General features: G+C 33.7%; 3 protein-coding genes across 3 annotated transcripts; all 3 read right to left on the bottom strand.

Annotated features, from left to right (window-relative positions):
• Positions 1–4,557: 4,557 nt before the first annotated feature.
• Positions 4,558–4,842, bottom strand: sloth2 (ubiquinol-cytochrome c reductase complex assembly factor 6 sloth 2). Its single transcript, XM_085957969.1, has one exon. It carries the CDS (start codon positions 4,840–4,842, stop codon positions 4,645–4,647), a length of 198 nt encoding a protein of 65 aa, XP_085814095.1. The 3' UTR covers positions 4,558–4,644.
• Positions 4,843–4,868: 26 nt separating this feature from the next.
• Positions 4,869–5,147, bottom strand: sloth1 (sloth 1). The gene has a single exon (XM_085957968.1). It carries the CDS (start codon positions 5,082–5,084, stop codon positions 4,869–4,871), a length of 216 nt encoding a protein of 71 aa, XP_085814094.1. The 5' UTR covers positions 5,085–5,147.
• Positions 5,148–6,327: 1,180 nt separating this feature from the next.
• Rad51D (Rad51 recombinase D) lies at positions 6,328–14,359 on the bottom strand. The gene is made up of 5 exons (XM_085957965.1): positions 13,996–14,359; positions 11,880–12,093; positions 9,478–9,655; positions 8,117–8,233; positions 6,328–6,973 (listed from the first exon to the last, which is right to left on the bottom strand). Exons 1-5 carry the CDS (start codon positions 14,250–14,252, stop codon positions 6,771–6,773), a joined length of 969 nt encoding a protein of 322 aa, XP_085814091.1. The 5' UTR covers positions 14,253–14,359; the 3' UTR covers positions 6,328–6,770.
• Between the last annotated feature and the right edge of the window lie 9 nt (positions 14,360–14,368).

The raw sequence follows: 14,368 nt of genomic DNA, 5'->3' as shown, positions 1-14,368 counted from the left end.
AAATATTGAAAAGAATAATATTATATTACTAATTGATAACTATGTGTGCAAGTAATATTAAATAAAAAATATATATAACATTTTGTATAATAAAATTGCTTAATTGGTATTTTCATTAATGAAAAAAAATGTTTAAATACATGCGTACCTTTCCCTTATTCGTCAAAAATGTAGCTTGAGCACACTCATTTAATCATCATGGTAAGTAAGTGCATAATTGAATATTGAAAATTTAATAACATGATAGGCGCCGACAGACATGCATGGATTTACTGGCAACAATAGCGTATGAATTAAACTATCGCGATAATAACTGTTTACACACAAAAGTGCTAACTGTCTCACCAATCTCACTCTTCAAGCGTAAACAAACGCGTTTGTTATCGTTGTGTGGTGCTATTTCACAGGTTCGAACAGGTTGTGAAAATCGGTAAATGTAAAAAAGCAAATGCTATCGCGGTTGCCTGAATAAGTGTATAGGCTAAATTTCTCGAGCGGTAAAAAAGCGTGTGAGTGCACACGAGAGGGCTTACTGACTAAAACACTACACGATGTCAACAATTGCTGAGCACTCGATGGATACAGGACACAGGCCACAGGCAACAAATTTGATTTTGAGACCAGTATACTTAGTCGGAATAAGGAATATTTCTCACGATTGGTAAAGGGGAAATTGAAATCAATAGGAACCCTGGATGGGCTACAGTTAAAAACGTCATGGCTTCCGACATTGTCAGCGAAATCCGATATTCGATTTGGTTGGTCGTCACAACTAACAACACACTATTATACTATTTTACTCTGAGCAATGTTTGCTCTCAGCTAACTGGATCCCTTTTGACAAACTTAGAGCAGCGTTCGCATTCATACACCAACGGAACATTTCATCAACACATGAATACGTGTATTAAATAAGGCTCTAAGTACCAAAAAGTAGTATTGCCTGTAGTTACAAAATACCGAGTCATTGCAGTAAAATTTCATGAAGCAGACCTTTTGAAAAATGTAGTTTTACAGTGTGAAGCAATCACGGCAGCTTCTATAATTTTAGGTATTAAGAACTCGCAAGTGTCAACACACCATCGTCAGCTATTTTATATTGAATGCCGTTGACCACTGCAGTGCTACATACACCATTATAAATAAAACACACCAACGGACTTACAACGTCGACAGGTTTAATTATTTTGCTGTATTTTTTTGACTTGCTTGAGGCACTTAGACTATAGTTGAAGTTATTGGCGTTGGTATGTAGAACATTTTTCTATAAAAATGTAAATTTTTATGTTTTTGGTACTTAGCGCCTTAATTAATACACGTATTCACATTATCTATTGACAATGGCCTCTGCAACGAGCCCGAAACGTCGAGGAAAGAAGGAGGAAGAACACGCGGTGAAAGCCCAAAAATCTATAAATTCAAATTAATATATGAATCCATTGCATTGTTTCTTCTTCTGTAAATGATAATGTATTCGTAAACTTCAAATGTCTTCATATTCAAATTGAAATTTGTCTCATTTTTTTCGTTGATCCTAATTTAGCCACGAAATCTTCAGTAAAAATTTCAGTACCTTGAGTCTAGACCCTGCCGTGTCAGAGCCATTGAATCCCGGACTAACCCCTTATTTTATAGTATAGAATCTATATGCCAAACTGTGTGCAGCGAGAGATTCCAAGTGTGCCACGAAAGGAAAGAAAATAATTTCTTTCTTCGATGCTGAAAATTCCAGATTTGAATTTCTTCACAAGGACAATTGAGCGTAGTTATGTACAAAGCAGCCGAGCCACACAAACCTCAAACAGAGATAGAAGCACTTTTATGTAAATTGTGTTTCTTTAAATCAGCAAAGCCTCTGTATACTGTGTATACTTTTTGAATGATAGATATTATATATATATATGATTTTGTATAACTTTTGAAGAGATAAAAGCATATAATCTATGAAATTTTGGTGTTTTAGCAGTCCAGGTGTTTTGAGTAAAATGATTTTTTTAGAATGTGCATTTTGCAGAATGCAGCCATCTCTTATTTTTATAAGAAAAGTCTTTATTTTTGATTATTTTCTTTAATAATAGCCTTCTAAGTTACTAAATTATTATGGGAATTTCAAAATTCTGAAAATAATTCGAAAAACTTGTAAATTATACATCAATATTTAGCTGCCTGGCACTATTTTTTATATGAAAAATCTGTATATTATATTATATATAATAAAATGAAAAACATAGTATGTTATATTATAATGTAATTGAGAAAATAATGTTTATTAATTGAATGTAGAAAAACACACCTTACAGTCACGATTTAAAAAAAATACGTATGTACATAATATTATCATTTGGCTGCTTTTTGCAAAACGAATATTGCATATTTTTAGAAGGCATTTATATGACATTTTTGTATGACAGCAGCTTGGTTGCTTTATGCAAATCGAAAATGTCATATTCTGCGATTTGCAAAATCTTTAAAACGCATTTATATGAGATGTTTGTATGACAGCAGCTTGGCTGATTTGTGCAGAACGTAAAACAAACGTGTGAGATTATGGAAATCACAATAACTCATTTTTTTCAAAATTGTGGCTTGGCTGCTTTGTGCATAACTACGCTCAATTATTGGTAGCTGGAAGTTTCTCAACAATCTTTTTGAGAAGTTTAACATTTTAATTTTGGGCCTGCAAGGAGCGAATGAAAATATCATTACAAACATCATGGCAAATTGAAATCTTTCGCCGACGAGTAAGTTATGTAACTGTATACCAGAAAAGTTAAAAACTCAGTTTGATTGCTTCACAGGTATAGACGATTCCTCAAATTCTTCTACATCATTTTCTAAGTAATCTTTAGGAATTAGGTTTCTCAGCACTCATGGAAATAAAATTACGTGTAGACCCATGTTTTGACATAATTTTTTTTGAAAAGTAATTGCAACCTTCCCAGTAATAAAATAATCAGCCATGTCCAATGTACGCTGTGATCTATTATATATAAATAATATCTAGTATCAAAACTGACCAAAACAAAAGTGATCTACTTATCTGCTGTCATACTATTTTATTTCATTGTCGTTCATTAATGTAGTCAACATATATGACTGGAATTTTGTAATAAAAATGAGGAAGTTTTGATCTTCTTTTGGGCACTCATACTTTCTGTCAAACTATTCTCCTACTGTACAGAGACCCTACTGCGCGGCGGTAATGGGTACTACGCCTCAATTTGAAGCGCGGGGATTCATATCTTCTCTTTCTCTCACTTCTGTGGCAAACTGCACTTTCAAGACACATTTCCTATTCCTATCCGAGATTCATCCTGTAATCGACTGGTTGATCGCCATCAGCTTAATATTTTTTTTCAACTATTGACTATTTAAGTATCTATTGTGACAGATTTTCTTTTATTTTTTACTTGTAGTCATGATATAAGTTGTCTACCCTAGAAAATACATAGGTAAATAATACCTACTCATCGAATAACTCTCTCTGCCTATTCAAATGTGGCAACTTTTAAAATTTGACACCCCACACATACGGTACAACGATGAGATAAGACAACGCACCAAGCAGTACACTGCGAGTGAAGAGGCGATGTTGGACTTGGCTCAGCCACGTGTTGTGGATGCCAGAAGAGAACTTCAATCTGGTTTGCCTGTTCTTTAAGTCAACCGGATTCCGGCGTCCTGGAAGTCCGCTAAATACTATCTATAGAGCGTATACGGCGGAGCTACTGGTTTGACCTGGAACGATGCAAGAAGACTGGCAAGCGACAGGGATTCTTGGTGGCGCCTTATGGTGTCCATATGCTCCAAGGGGTGGATATGGACGAAGAAGAAGAAGATACATACGGTAGTCTTTGGCAGCTCCATCTGGCAGATAATTTTTAGCCTGCTTGACATTAATCTCTTTGCCGGTTCAAAGAGTGCGCATGACCTAACTGGCACAGTCTACCAAACTAGGTTGATTGTAGGCATTGTATCTTATTTTTCAATAATAGGTTATCTGCATCCTTGATTACGATGGAAGATTTTTCTTTCAAAAATGTTTAGGGCTTGTCGATTCCTCTGAGTTTATGTTAATGTCCAGGTTTCCAAGGTGTAAGTGAGCACAGGCTTTACAAGTGTATTTTTAGTTTGGTGTGACTTAAAGACCGAAGTAGCACTTGTTCACTGGCATGATTCCTTATTAAATTGCTTTGCGAATTAGTGACATACTAAATACCTAGTGCAATATAAATTTGGATAATTACATAAAATACAAAACTTACTTCATATTGTCAAAATGGTGTTTATAATTTTATTTTGACACCAGCAAAAAGCCAAAGGATACACTGTTATAACAACTAATCATTTAATTGTCAAAACTAGTCTAACACAGTAGGCATATTCGACTTTTTATATCTGTTTGTTAAATATTTCTGATATTAGTTTAAGAAAATGAAAACCGCAAAACCACCATTTTTTTTAATACATGGATTATCTAACTATAGGAGAGGCTTCCCCAGAAAAAGATCTTTAAATAGAAACTTAACTTTTTATTAAATTCAATAATCAGTACATAATATATTATTACAGTGCGAGTTATGTAACCAAAAGTTTTAAACAATAATATTGGTAGGTACCATAATATTATGTTTAAAAGCACATCTATTTTTGCAGAGATAACTTTGAAGTGACCACTTCCTGCAATTCTTTTGGTAAATTATTTATCTCCCTTTCTATATACGAGTCCATATCTTGCAGGGGTTTGTAATGCATGTGAACGGTCTGAGACCCTATCGCCATGCTTATTAGTGCGGTAGTCACGAAGACAATATACCGACCTGTAGACATTCCAGCAGGCATGTTCAAATTAAATTTAAACCTGCCTCTTAATTAGTCTCGGAGAGTATTTCTTCGATTTTATTCTTGGCTTGACGTTTCTTATACGTGTGGTAGAAGTTCGTTTCTCCCACTTTCCAGTTTATCATAGTGAACTCCAACGCCGCACCGCATAGGAAAAATAACGGCAAAAAGCGATAGGGGCCTAAATACTTTTTACCGGGCCATCGATCGAAAGTAGTCCTCAATTTATGAATTATATTCATTTATCGTTTAACTTGAAAATACTTTGACATACCGCCTAACCTAACTTATATATCTTATCTATGCTTATATATCATAGACTAATATATTATCTATGATTTGCAATAAAAACCATAGACAATATTGTTTTTTTATATACAGTAATAAATTATTTTTTATGTTAAAGTAAAATCCAGCATGAAAGTAATGACAGATCAAAACATTTTATTACAAAACGGATTCACTTTAAACTTATTATTACATTTATTTTTTATATCTAGGCACCTAAACTTCACCTGACATTGACCATTTTGAAAAAAAAAATTATTTATACTTTGATATTATTATTATTTATACGAAGATTTTTTTACGGAAAAGAACCAGAAAAAAACAAGGATTTAACTGCTGAATTGCACATCCTCAAATGACATTTTTGTAAATATCTGCACCTGCTCGAGGAGTACACAAGACTCCAACATTCAGTCATTCTGTGTCACAGGGGACGGCAAATAGCGGCTCACAACCCACATCGCGAGCCTAATACTACAAGGTTGTAAGTGTTCGTCCTTGAAAAAACAAACCCAACAATGAAGTAGTATCCTAAGCTGCCTCATTGTTACTTTTGTTTCTCCAAGGACAAACACTTTGAATCTTGTAGTTCTCCACTCGCGACATGTGGCTCTTTGGAACAAATGTTAGGGTCTTGAAGAATATTGAATGTAAAAATAATAACCACATTTTTACAAAACTTCAGAATACCACCGAGAAAACAATGCCTCCATTAGTGTTTAATATTTTAAGTCAGTTGTAATCTTTTCTGTGAAGATTTCTCGAATTCATAAATGGTAAATTGATCCTAGAATGCTTGTTACAAATCCTCTCAATGCCAATGTCAACCGAACACATTTTATACTGACAAGATTATTATCAAAATGCATTTCTGCATCTAACGAAGAAAGTGTCTCCAACTAACGTCTCAGCAAAATGCAATCTAATTTTACAATGAAGTGGATGAAGTATTTACAAAATGCAGACATGGCAATTTTCAATACGTAGCTGTTCTTTCATTCACTCTGCTGATCATGGCCAATCTCTTAAAGCTATTTCTTGAAAACCTAAATGTCTGCACTGCTCACGTAAAAGTTTGCCTACCGACAGTTAATCTTGGTCTTTCCTGTAGTCTCCAACTGAATCCCGAGCACGTAAAATCAAGGTTACACTGTATATACTAGAAACATTAACTCGTGTACGAAAACATCAATCATTCATGATTTACTTCTTACTGTTTATTTTAAAACAATAAAAATGCGATTGTGCAATATTTATATGGTACACTTTAATATAACAATCTGTATTTATTTATTTTTGACAGACAAACAAACGAAATCACAATGTCAAATATTAGTTTAGATGAATTAATCACTTAATGATTATAGCCAGCTGGTGATCATTAATGCAACCGATTAGTGATCACTAATAATTAAACTATTCGGTACATTCATTCATCGTGAGTGAAGAAGATATGGACCGGGCTCAATGTTGGATAGACCAAGATGTGACACTGGAGCAACAAAATGCCAACGGGAAACTGCCATTATCAAAATTAAGAAAGATTAGTAATCTATTTTAAAAAATAAACTTATGGGCCCATGGGAAAACCACAGTTATTACAGGCAGTGTTACATACTATATATTTTTTTTTTGTTCATTTATGTTATACCATATTTTGAAGACAATGTTAATTGAGCTTTTTGTAAATCACTTGAGTGAGGTTGCGTCCTTATGCTCAAGTTAATTATTAAAGGATTGATTGCAGATTTTTCTAAATCCAAACTGATATGAGGTATGTACTGCCAGTACCTTCCCAGCGTCGGTTTTCTTGTTTCAGTCCAGTTGGCGTGGGAGTAGTCATCTGAAAATGAATGTATTTTTATAAATAAAAATTTCTATTCCAAGATGGAGCATATTACATCGCCGTAGATGTCAAGGGAGTCAAGCCACAAATTTGGCCAAAAGTAAAACCATCAAAGATGCCGTGATCAATGGATTTAAGCCACAAAACTCTTTGACTACCACACAAGTGTGCCAATTGTACTTTTCAATATTAAATGATCAAGAGATATAACAAACATAACTTCTAAAATACTATTTTTTTAGATACCCATTAAAAATAATAAAAAGATAACATCACAAAGTATATTCTATGTTTAAAAGTTTCACCATTCTATCTTTAAAAACAAAAAAGTTCTATCATATAATGATACTTTTTTGTCACACAAAATCTTTACGCGCTGATTTCTCAGCTTCATGATTTTGTGGACTGGCTCCCTTGACATCTACAGCGACGATTGGCACAATAGATTTTGGATTTAAACACACGTTATTTCAAGAATCAAAAGAATATTTGTTTCGCAAAAATCTATATTATCAGCTTTTTGGCTTCCCGGAAAATTTTAGAAAACTCATAATGCGTCGATGACATTGAGCTACTTTACAAGCTCCTTGTTGGCGAGATTAAAAGCGGGCGAGTCAATGCGATTGTGATGATGACACACAAAACTTTCCACTCGCTCAGAAGCGAACAAGCTAGCGAGTTGAAACCGTCATTTTTGGTAATATTTTCACAGGACGTATTGAGTAGTTCGTTTTATTACCGGGAGGTTTTCACTATCGCTCTATTGAGCAGACGCATATCGGCCCACACACCAGCGTGTAGCGTGTAAAGTAGCCCAACTTTCAACTTTTCTCGGTAGATTGTTTAAAATCTGCTTGTTAGCTAGTTCGATGATGACACTGGGTGAGTTTACAAACAGATTGTAAATTCGCTAGCTTGTAGCTTGTAAAGTAGCTCAATGTCATCGAGCCATAAGGAATTATTTCTTAGCAACAGTGAATTAAAAATTTTCCTTCAATTTTATTTTTCTTTTAAAATCCCATATTTGTCATTTATTTGTTGTTTATTTTCTCAGCTTGCTCAGAATATACATGTTTTAGGGTGCCGTAAATGAATATTTCTACTAAAATTAGCACATATTTTAATGTATTGATTATTTACTTTTCCTTCCCTTCGCCTCCATCCAACGGGTCAGTACATTTATTACTATAACAGCTAAATTATTCTTTTTACTGATGTGTCGAATAACATTCACAAATTGGTTGAGTAACCCCAGACCTAAAAATAATACAAAAATGTATTAACAATTTTTACAATCAATACGAATAATTCACAAGGTTTAAGAATGTAACATTCTTTTCATTGAACATACATAATTTTGAAAACACTTCTGAGAAAATATGTAACCCCACGCACATTGACCATAATGCATTAAGTATCCTATCTAATTGCGGCAAATTTTAACTAATGGGTCTTACAATACTCTCTGAAGCACTTTCCAAATTGTGTTACTGTTGGCAATAGTCTTTTGTATTATATAATGTCTCAAAATTAAATTAAATATTAATACAACTTCCACACTATGGAGGCCCATATTATTATGATCCTCTTAGGACGAACATAGTGAAGTAGTACCTACCTAGTATTCTAACAAACAAAACTTAAAAACAAAGAATCATTCTCTATGCATTTTGTATTTCTAATATTCTCTAAAGTCAATATCCTCGATTACCGTATGCAAGAGAGCCATTATTATATTTGATAATGGTGAGACTTTTGACAAAATAAACAAAGTTTGTTCTTTTCGTTTTGAAACATTGACTAAACAAACTTTTGAAAACTGTCAAGTGTCAAAATCGAAGGCGGCAACGATCGACAGAAAAATGTGGCCCTGTGTGAAATTCGGGTTGCAGTGGAGAAAATAATTAAGAAATGTGATGAAAAAACGTTATTTTGTCAAATTAAACTAAGATGACATCATTGAAGTACTTATAATATGTAAAAAAGTGATATTTTTAAAAAGTAAGTAAAGAAATTTAAACCCACATTTTTTTTCAAATAATAATTTTGTTATATTTAAACACGTTAATAAAACTATTACTAATTAGCCATAAAGTTTTGACAATTTGTATGTGTATCAACATTGAACATATGTCCTAACCTAACCTAACAAACAAAACTTAAAAACAAAGAATCATATTCTATGCATTTTGCATGAAATTCGTATGCAATCAAAAAGATAAAGGAAAATAAGCAGAATAATATAATATAGTACCAATTCCACTTAGTTTAATAATAATCAGGATCGGTTTAGTCCATTTTAAAGGGACATTGTCAACTAGTTTCAGCAATGTAAATATATATGAATTCCAATTATGATCACAAAAGAAAAAAAAATCATTTCCTTGTATAATAATTGGATATGAGATCCAACATATTATGACTGCAGAGGAATGCTTTGAAATGGGTTAAGAACACTACATATGCTAAAAAAAACAATGTAAAATGGACTGAAACCTTACTTTCTTTGGACTTCTCTCCTAGAAATTGTAACATCAAAGCAGGAAGTGAATCGATAATGATAAGGTCGACGGTTTTCTCCAGGTTCTTACACTTGACCAGTTTGTGGAGAAAACTTATGAGGCTGTGCATACTCGTAATTCTCACAACCTTGATGCGTTCGAAACTCAGGGCGATTTCCTACAATAAAAATAAATGACAAGTTTTTTCAACTAGATACGAGGGTGGGTCAATAATTCCTTAGAAAAAAGCATTAAAACAGTTTTTATTTTTGTATTTTTTTTTTATTTCTCAACATAATCTCCTTGGAGCTCAATACACTTGGTTAGACGTTTCTCAATGTTTTTTAAACCGTCAGAAAAATAAGTTTTCGGAAGGTCCTCAAAATAAGCATTTGTCCGATCGATGACTTCTTCATTTGAAAAAAAACGTTGTCCACTTCGCCATTTTTTTAAGTTTGGGAAAAGGAAAAAGTCACTGGGGGCTAAATCTGGCGAATACGGTGGGTGGTCGACCAATTCGAACTTCAATTCTTCAATTTTAGCCATTGATCGTAAACATGTGTGAACACGGGAATTGTCCTGATGAAAGAGGATTTTTTTCCTGTTTAAATGAGGCCGTTTTTCTTCAATTTTGTTTTTTAGCTGGTCTAATAAAGATGCATAATAATCCCCTGTTATTTTTTTTCCTTTTTCCAAATAGTCAACGAAAATAATTTCACGTGCATCCCAAAATACAGTAGCCATAACCTTACCAGCTGATTTTACGGTTTTCGCCTTCTTTGGACATGGTTTGCCTTCGCAATCCACTGCTTTGACTGTTCTTTCGTCTCGGGAGTATAGTGGTGTATCCATGTTTCATCTACAGTCACAAAGCGACGAAAAAATTCATCCGGATTGCGTTGCATGAGCGACAACAGGGCTTTAGAGGCCACCACCCTATTGCGTTTATTGTCGACTGTGAGCAAACGCGGCACCCATCTTACAGAAATATTTTTCATGCCCAATTTGTCATGTAAAATAGAAATGACGCTACCTTTTGAGATCCCTGTAACCTCAATTATCTCACTCAACTTTAATCTTCGGTCACTTAACACCATATCATGGATTTTATTGATCATTTCTGGTGTAGTCACCTCTACAGGACGTCCTGAGCGTGGTTCATCCTTTGTTGATGTACGACCACGTTTAAATTCATTTAACCAGTTATAAATAGTTGCAAGTGAAGGAGCAGATATGCCGTGAACTAAATCCAACTCATTTTTTATTTCCTTTGCTGTTAACCCTTTTATATTAAAATGTTTAATAACAGCTCTAACCTCAATTTTCTCCATTTTCCATTTTTCCATTTTCCACAAGCAAATTTTTTTTTAAATGTACGAGAAACACACAACAACCCGACCAATCTGATTGAAACTTCGCAGCATACTGAATCGGTAGTGCCGCTGCATGAAAACAAACCGCTTACAGTACTAGTTGCGCCACCTGTCGGCTTTTCTAAGGACTTATTGACCCACCCTCGTACAATACAATATACAAAGACTTGCAGACAGATTAGCAGAATAGGACAACAGTACTGTAAAAACATGAAAGCCGTACTGCAATCTTCACCCAAAAATTTGAATGAGCAAGATCGCTTACAAGGACCCTTTTACTTTTGAGATGCTTTGAGGTGTGTTAATTTGTATATTTATTATCTGCCTTATTCAGTCGTTGGAAGAATCATTTTTTGAGGATAAATAACTTGGAATAGTTCTTCAAACTTGGTTCAATAAAGAATGTTATATTCTTAAATCTTGTGAATTATCCATTAAAAAAAAACTAGTTTTTCAAACCATTTTATTTCCTTATCCACTGCCAAATGAATCCAAGAAGGCGAAGTGACACGACTGGCTGAAATTTTTGGGTCTTGTTTAGGTAGAATTTAATGTAACATTGACAATGCTTCAATCTTTCTTATTAAAAACATGTAAGTCAAATATGTAGAACCTCAATTGTTCAGATTTCAATCATAATAAAAACTAATAAATTTTGAAAAACTACGAAAAAAAAGGTATGTTTGAAAAAAGACTATTCATAAGTGTGTTTCTTCATAAGCGGAGCAAATGAGCCTCCACGTAGCGGAAGCTATATTAAAAGACTTTTTGCAGGGAATGGAGGATAGCTATCTTCCCAAGCCATTGGGTCCTTGATGTAGATTAATAAAAATATCATGCATTTTTATCAGCCGCAGGATCGAACCTGCATATATGGTTTCTGAGGTAGATGCTTTACAAACTTGGCTACTTTGGGCACTTCCCTGAATTTATTCCAGAAGTATCAAAGTTTTTTTTCATCCACTCAAATCTGGATTGATCATTATCTGGAAATGGTTCGGATAATCGGTCTCTACTGTAGATACACACCTTAATGTCATCTCCTCCTTTTCCTTCAATAATTTGACGAACACGTTGGGCACTGAAGTCGCCCTTTGTGTCTATATAGATGACTTTCTTTTTGAAAGCGAATGATACATTTGCACACAAAGTAAATGCCAATTGAGATTTCCCGGAACCTGCCAGTCCACATACTTCAGTTATTTCACCGCGTGCTAGGCCATAATCGAGAATATCATCTAACCTGCAAAAGAGAAACCAAATTCTTCTACTACATTGACATTGTGATATTACAATGCGTTTCTGTTGTCTGAATATATCAATATGTTTTATAATTATGTAGTATATCACCTACTGTTAGATATCAGACATTTTATATGGTCATTTTCAGACACACCCAGTGCAAGACTGTTTATTATCTTTTCAAATAATGCATATTGAGATAAAGGGCATCAAGTTTTTGATAAAAATCAAAGCACCCAGAAACATTTACAATATTTTTTCACAATAATAATATTTTTTGACTTAGGTATGAAAAACTAGCACAATATTATAAATAATTACAAGATAAAAAGAACTTTTTATATACCACGTTTTTAAATTTTCTGTTCTATGTATTAATAATAATAACAATTCTATGTATTAATAATTTAGGACAAACAAGGCAATTGTCAACAAATCATTTTTTTGCTATTTTGCATCAAACAAACAAATATAGAATACTGAAATGTCATTTTGATTTCCATAGTAACGCACGTATATATTGCTAATTTAGTTGCTCGGACCACCCCCTTAGCAACCAATAATAGTGGATTGGATTACGGATTTCTTCCGAAATAACTTTTCATACAAAACAGAATTAACTGAAAATGATTTCAATTCCACTTTACTTAAAGATGGCTAAAAGTATTAAAAGAATGCATTGGCATCGTGTTCTGATAAATTCTAAAAGTTTCAAATGTCTAGCTAGTCGGGAAGTTAGTTAAATATCGATTGCAAGATTTGTACTGGATAAACAACCACCGGAAAAACAAGAATACGAGCTAAGAAAAACGTGGTAAAATGATAAATTTTGATCAATTTTTACTGAAAAATTATAATGAATAATATAATACAGAGTTACTTATGTAGGAAGTGAAACTTATTTCTTTTTCTGTGATCATTCCAGTTGACAATGTCCCTTTGAAACCGATCCTTAGTGGAATTGGTAGGTACTATATTATAATATTACTCACGGCATTCTCAGAGGTTTTAGTTTGATAAGAATAATGGAAGTTTGGGTGCTTTTTACTGGTTGTCCGTCATCGTAATCTGTCAGTCGCCATTTTGGATTTTAGCTATCTTTTTGTCATCGAATTATAGTACGCGGTCCAAGCCATTATAGTATTTCGGCAAAAATTATAGGACGTGTAGACAATGAAAGTTTTTTGTTTCTCACATAAACATAACGGAGAATTCGAGAAATTCCGATGCCCTGCTTTATTATAACACCTCTTACGACTGAAAAATGCTAGCACCGGCTGCCGTCATTAACTGTCACGTTAGTTTTTTAGAGTAGGTATACAACGCAAAACCACGTCCATAGACTAATATCGCACACTGAGATCTTATATTATTTATATTATACAATTATACTTACTACGTCCCTCGCTTCACGTTATTACGATTTGCTGTGATTGAAGTACGAACATTTTACAGAACTTTAAACATCGCAACATATGAACCCCTAACCAAACCGGCGAATTCAATTAATAATTTTTTTCAAAATTGTGGTATTTTTGACGTACTATACTTTTTTAATAGTACGCGGACGAAAATGTAACTTTTCGAATAGTACGCCAACCAAAATGTACTATAATTATAGTTCAGTTGGCAAAACTGTGCTCACTGACAGATGACAGCGAGCGGTGGCGGAGAACCAGTAAAAAGACCCAAAGTTTGAAACAATGAGTGATAAAGATGCATTGCATTCAGTCGTTTAGATTGATAAGAATAAAGCAAATCTTTATCAAACGCATTGCAGACATGTATTATGCTGCTTATTAACACTTGATAAGAATACATAGATAGGCTGAAAATTGTGGGGCTATAACAAAATGCTGTCACCTAATTGGACAAGTATCAGTATTTTAAATACATTACTCACTGGCTGATTCGCGTAGGCAACATAGAATTATAGTCCAATATATCCGATCCACGTATACGTGGCGCTCTGAATAGCTTCATCATATCTCGATAAATATATATCTGGTTCCTGGCAGATATTTTGCTCACTCTGCCGATACGATATAGATCTTCTTGTAGATATTGCACAACATTAAATATGTCATTTCTTTTTAATAATCTAATATTCTCTAAAGTCAATGCGGGTATTTCCTCGATTACCGTATGCAAGAGAGCCATTATTATCTTTGATACCGGTGTGACTTTTGACAAAATAAACAAAGTTTCTTCTTTCCGTTTTGAAACATCGACTAAACAAACTTTTAAACATAAACTTTACTGTCAGTGACAGTGTC

Source organism: Rhyacophila brunnea, unplaced genomic scaffold, assembly GCF_057557595.1.
Source record: "Rhyacophila brunnea isolate RB1 unplaced genomic scaffold, BYU_Rbru_1.0 scaffold_7, whole genome shotgun sequence".
In the NCBI taxonomy this organism is placed as follows: domain Eukaryota; kingdom Metazoa; phylum Arthropoda; class Insecta; order Trichoptera; family Rhyacophilidae; genus Rhyacophila; species Rhyacophila brunnea.
The sequence above is the reverse complement of the archived record's forward strand: the minus strand, read 5'-3'. Positions and strand labels throughout refer to the sequence as shown.

Coding starts and splice junctions, on each gene's coding strand:
- Rad51D (XM_085957965.1), bottom strand. CDS start 14,252: ATGGCTCTCTTGCATACGGTAATCGAGGAAATACCCGCATTGACTTTA. Junction 12,094..13,995: donor TTGCCTACGCGAATCAGCCA/GTGAGTAATGTA, acceptor TCTCTTTTGCAG/GTTAGATGATATTCTCGATT. Junction 8,234..9,477: donor AGGAGAGAAGTCCAAAGAAA/GTAAGGTTTCAG, acceptor TATTATTTTTAG/GTCTGGGGTTACTCAACCAA.
- sloth1 (XM_085957968.1), bottom strand. CDS start 5,084: ATGAATATAATTCATAAATTGAGGACTACTTTCGATCGATGGCCCGGT.
- sloth2 (XM_085957969.1), bottom strand. CDS start 4,842: ATGCCTGCTGGAATGTCTACAGGTCGGTATATTGTCTTCGTGACTACC.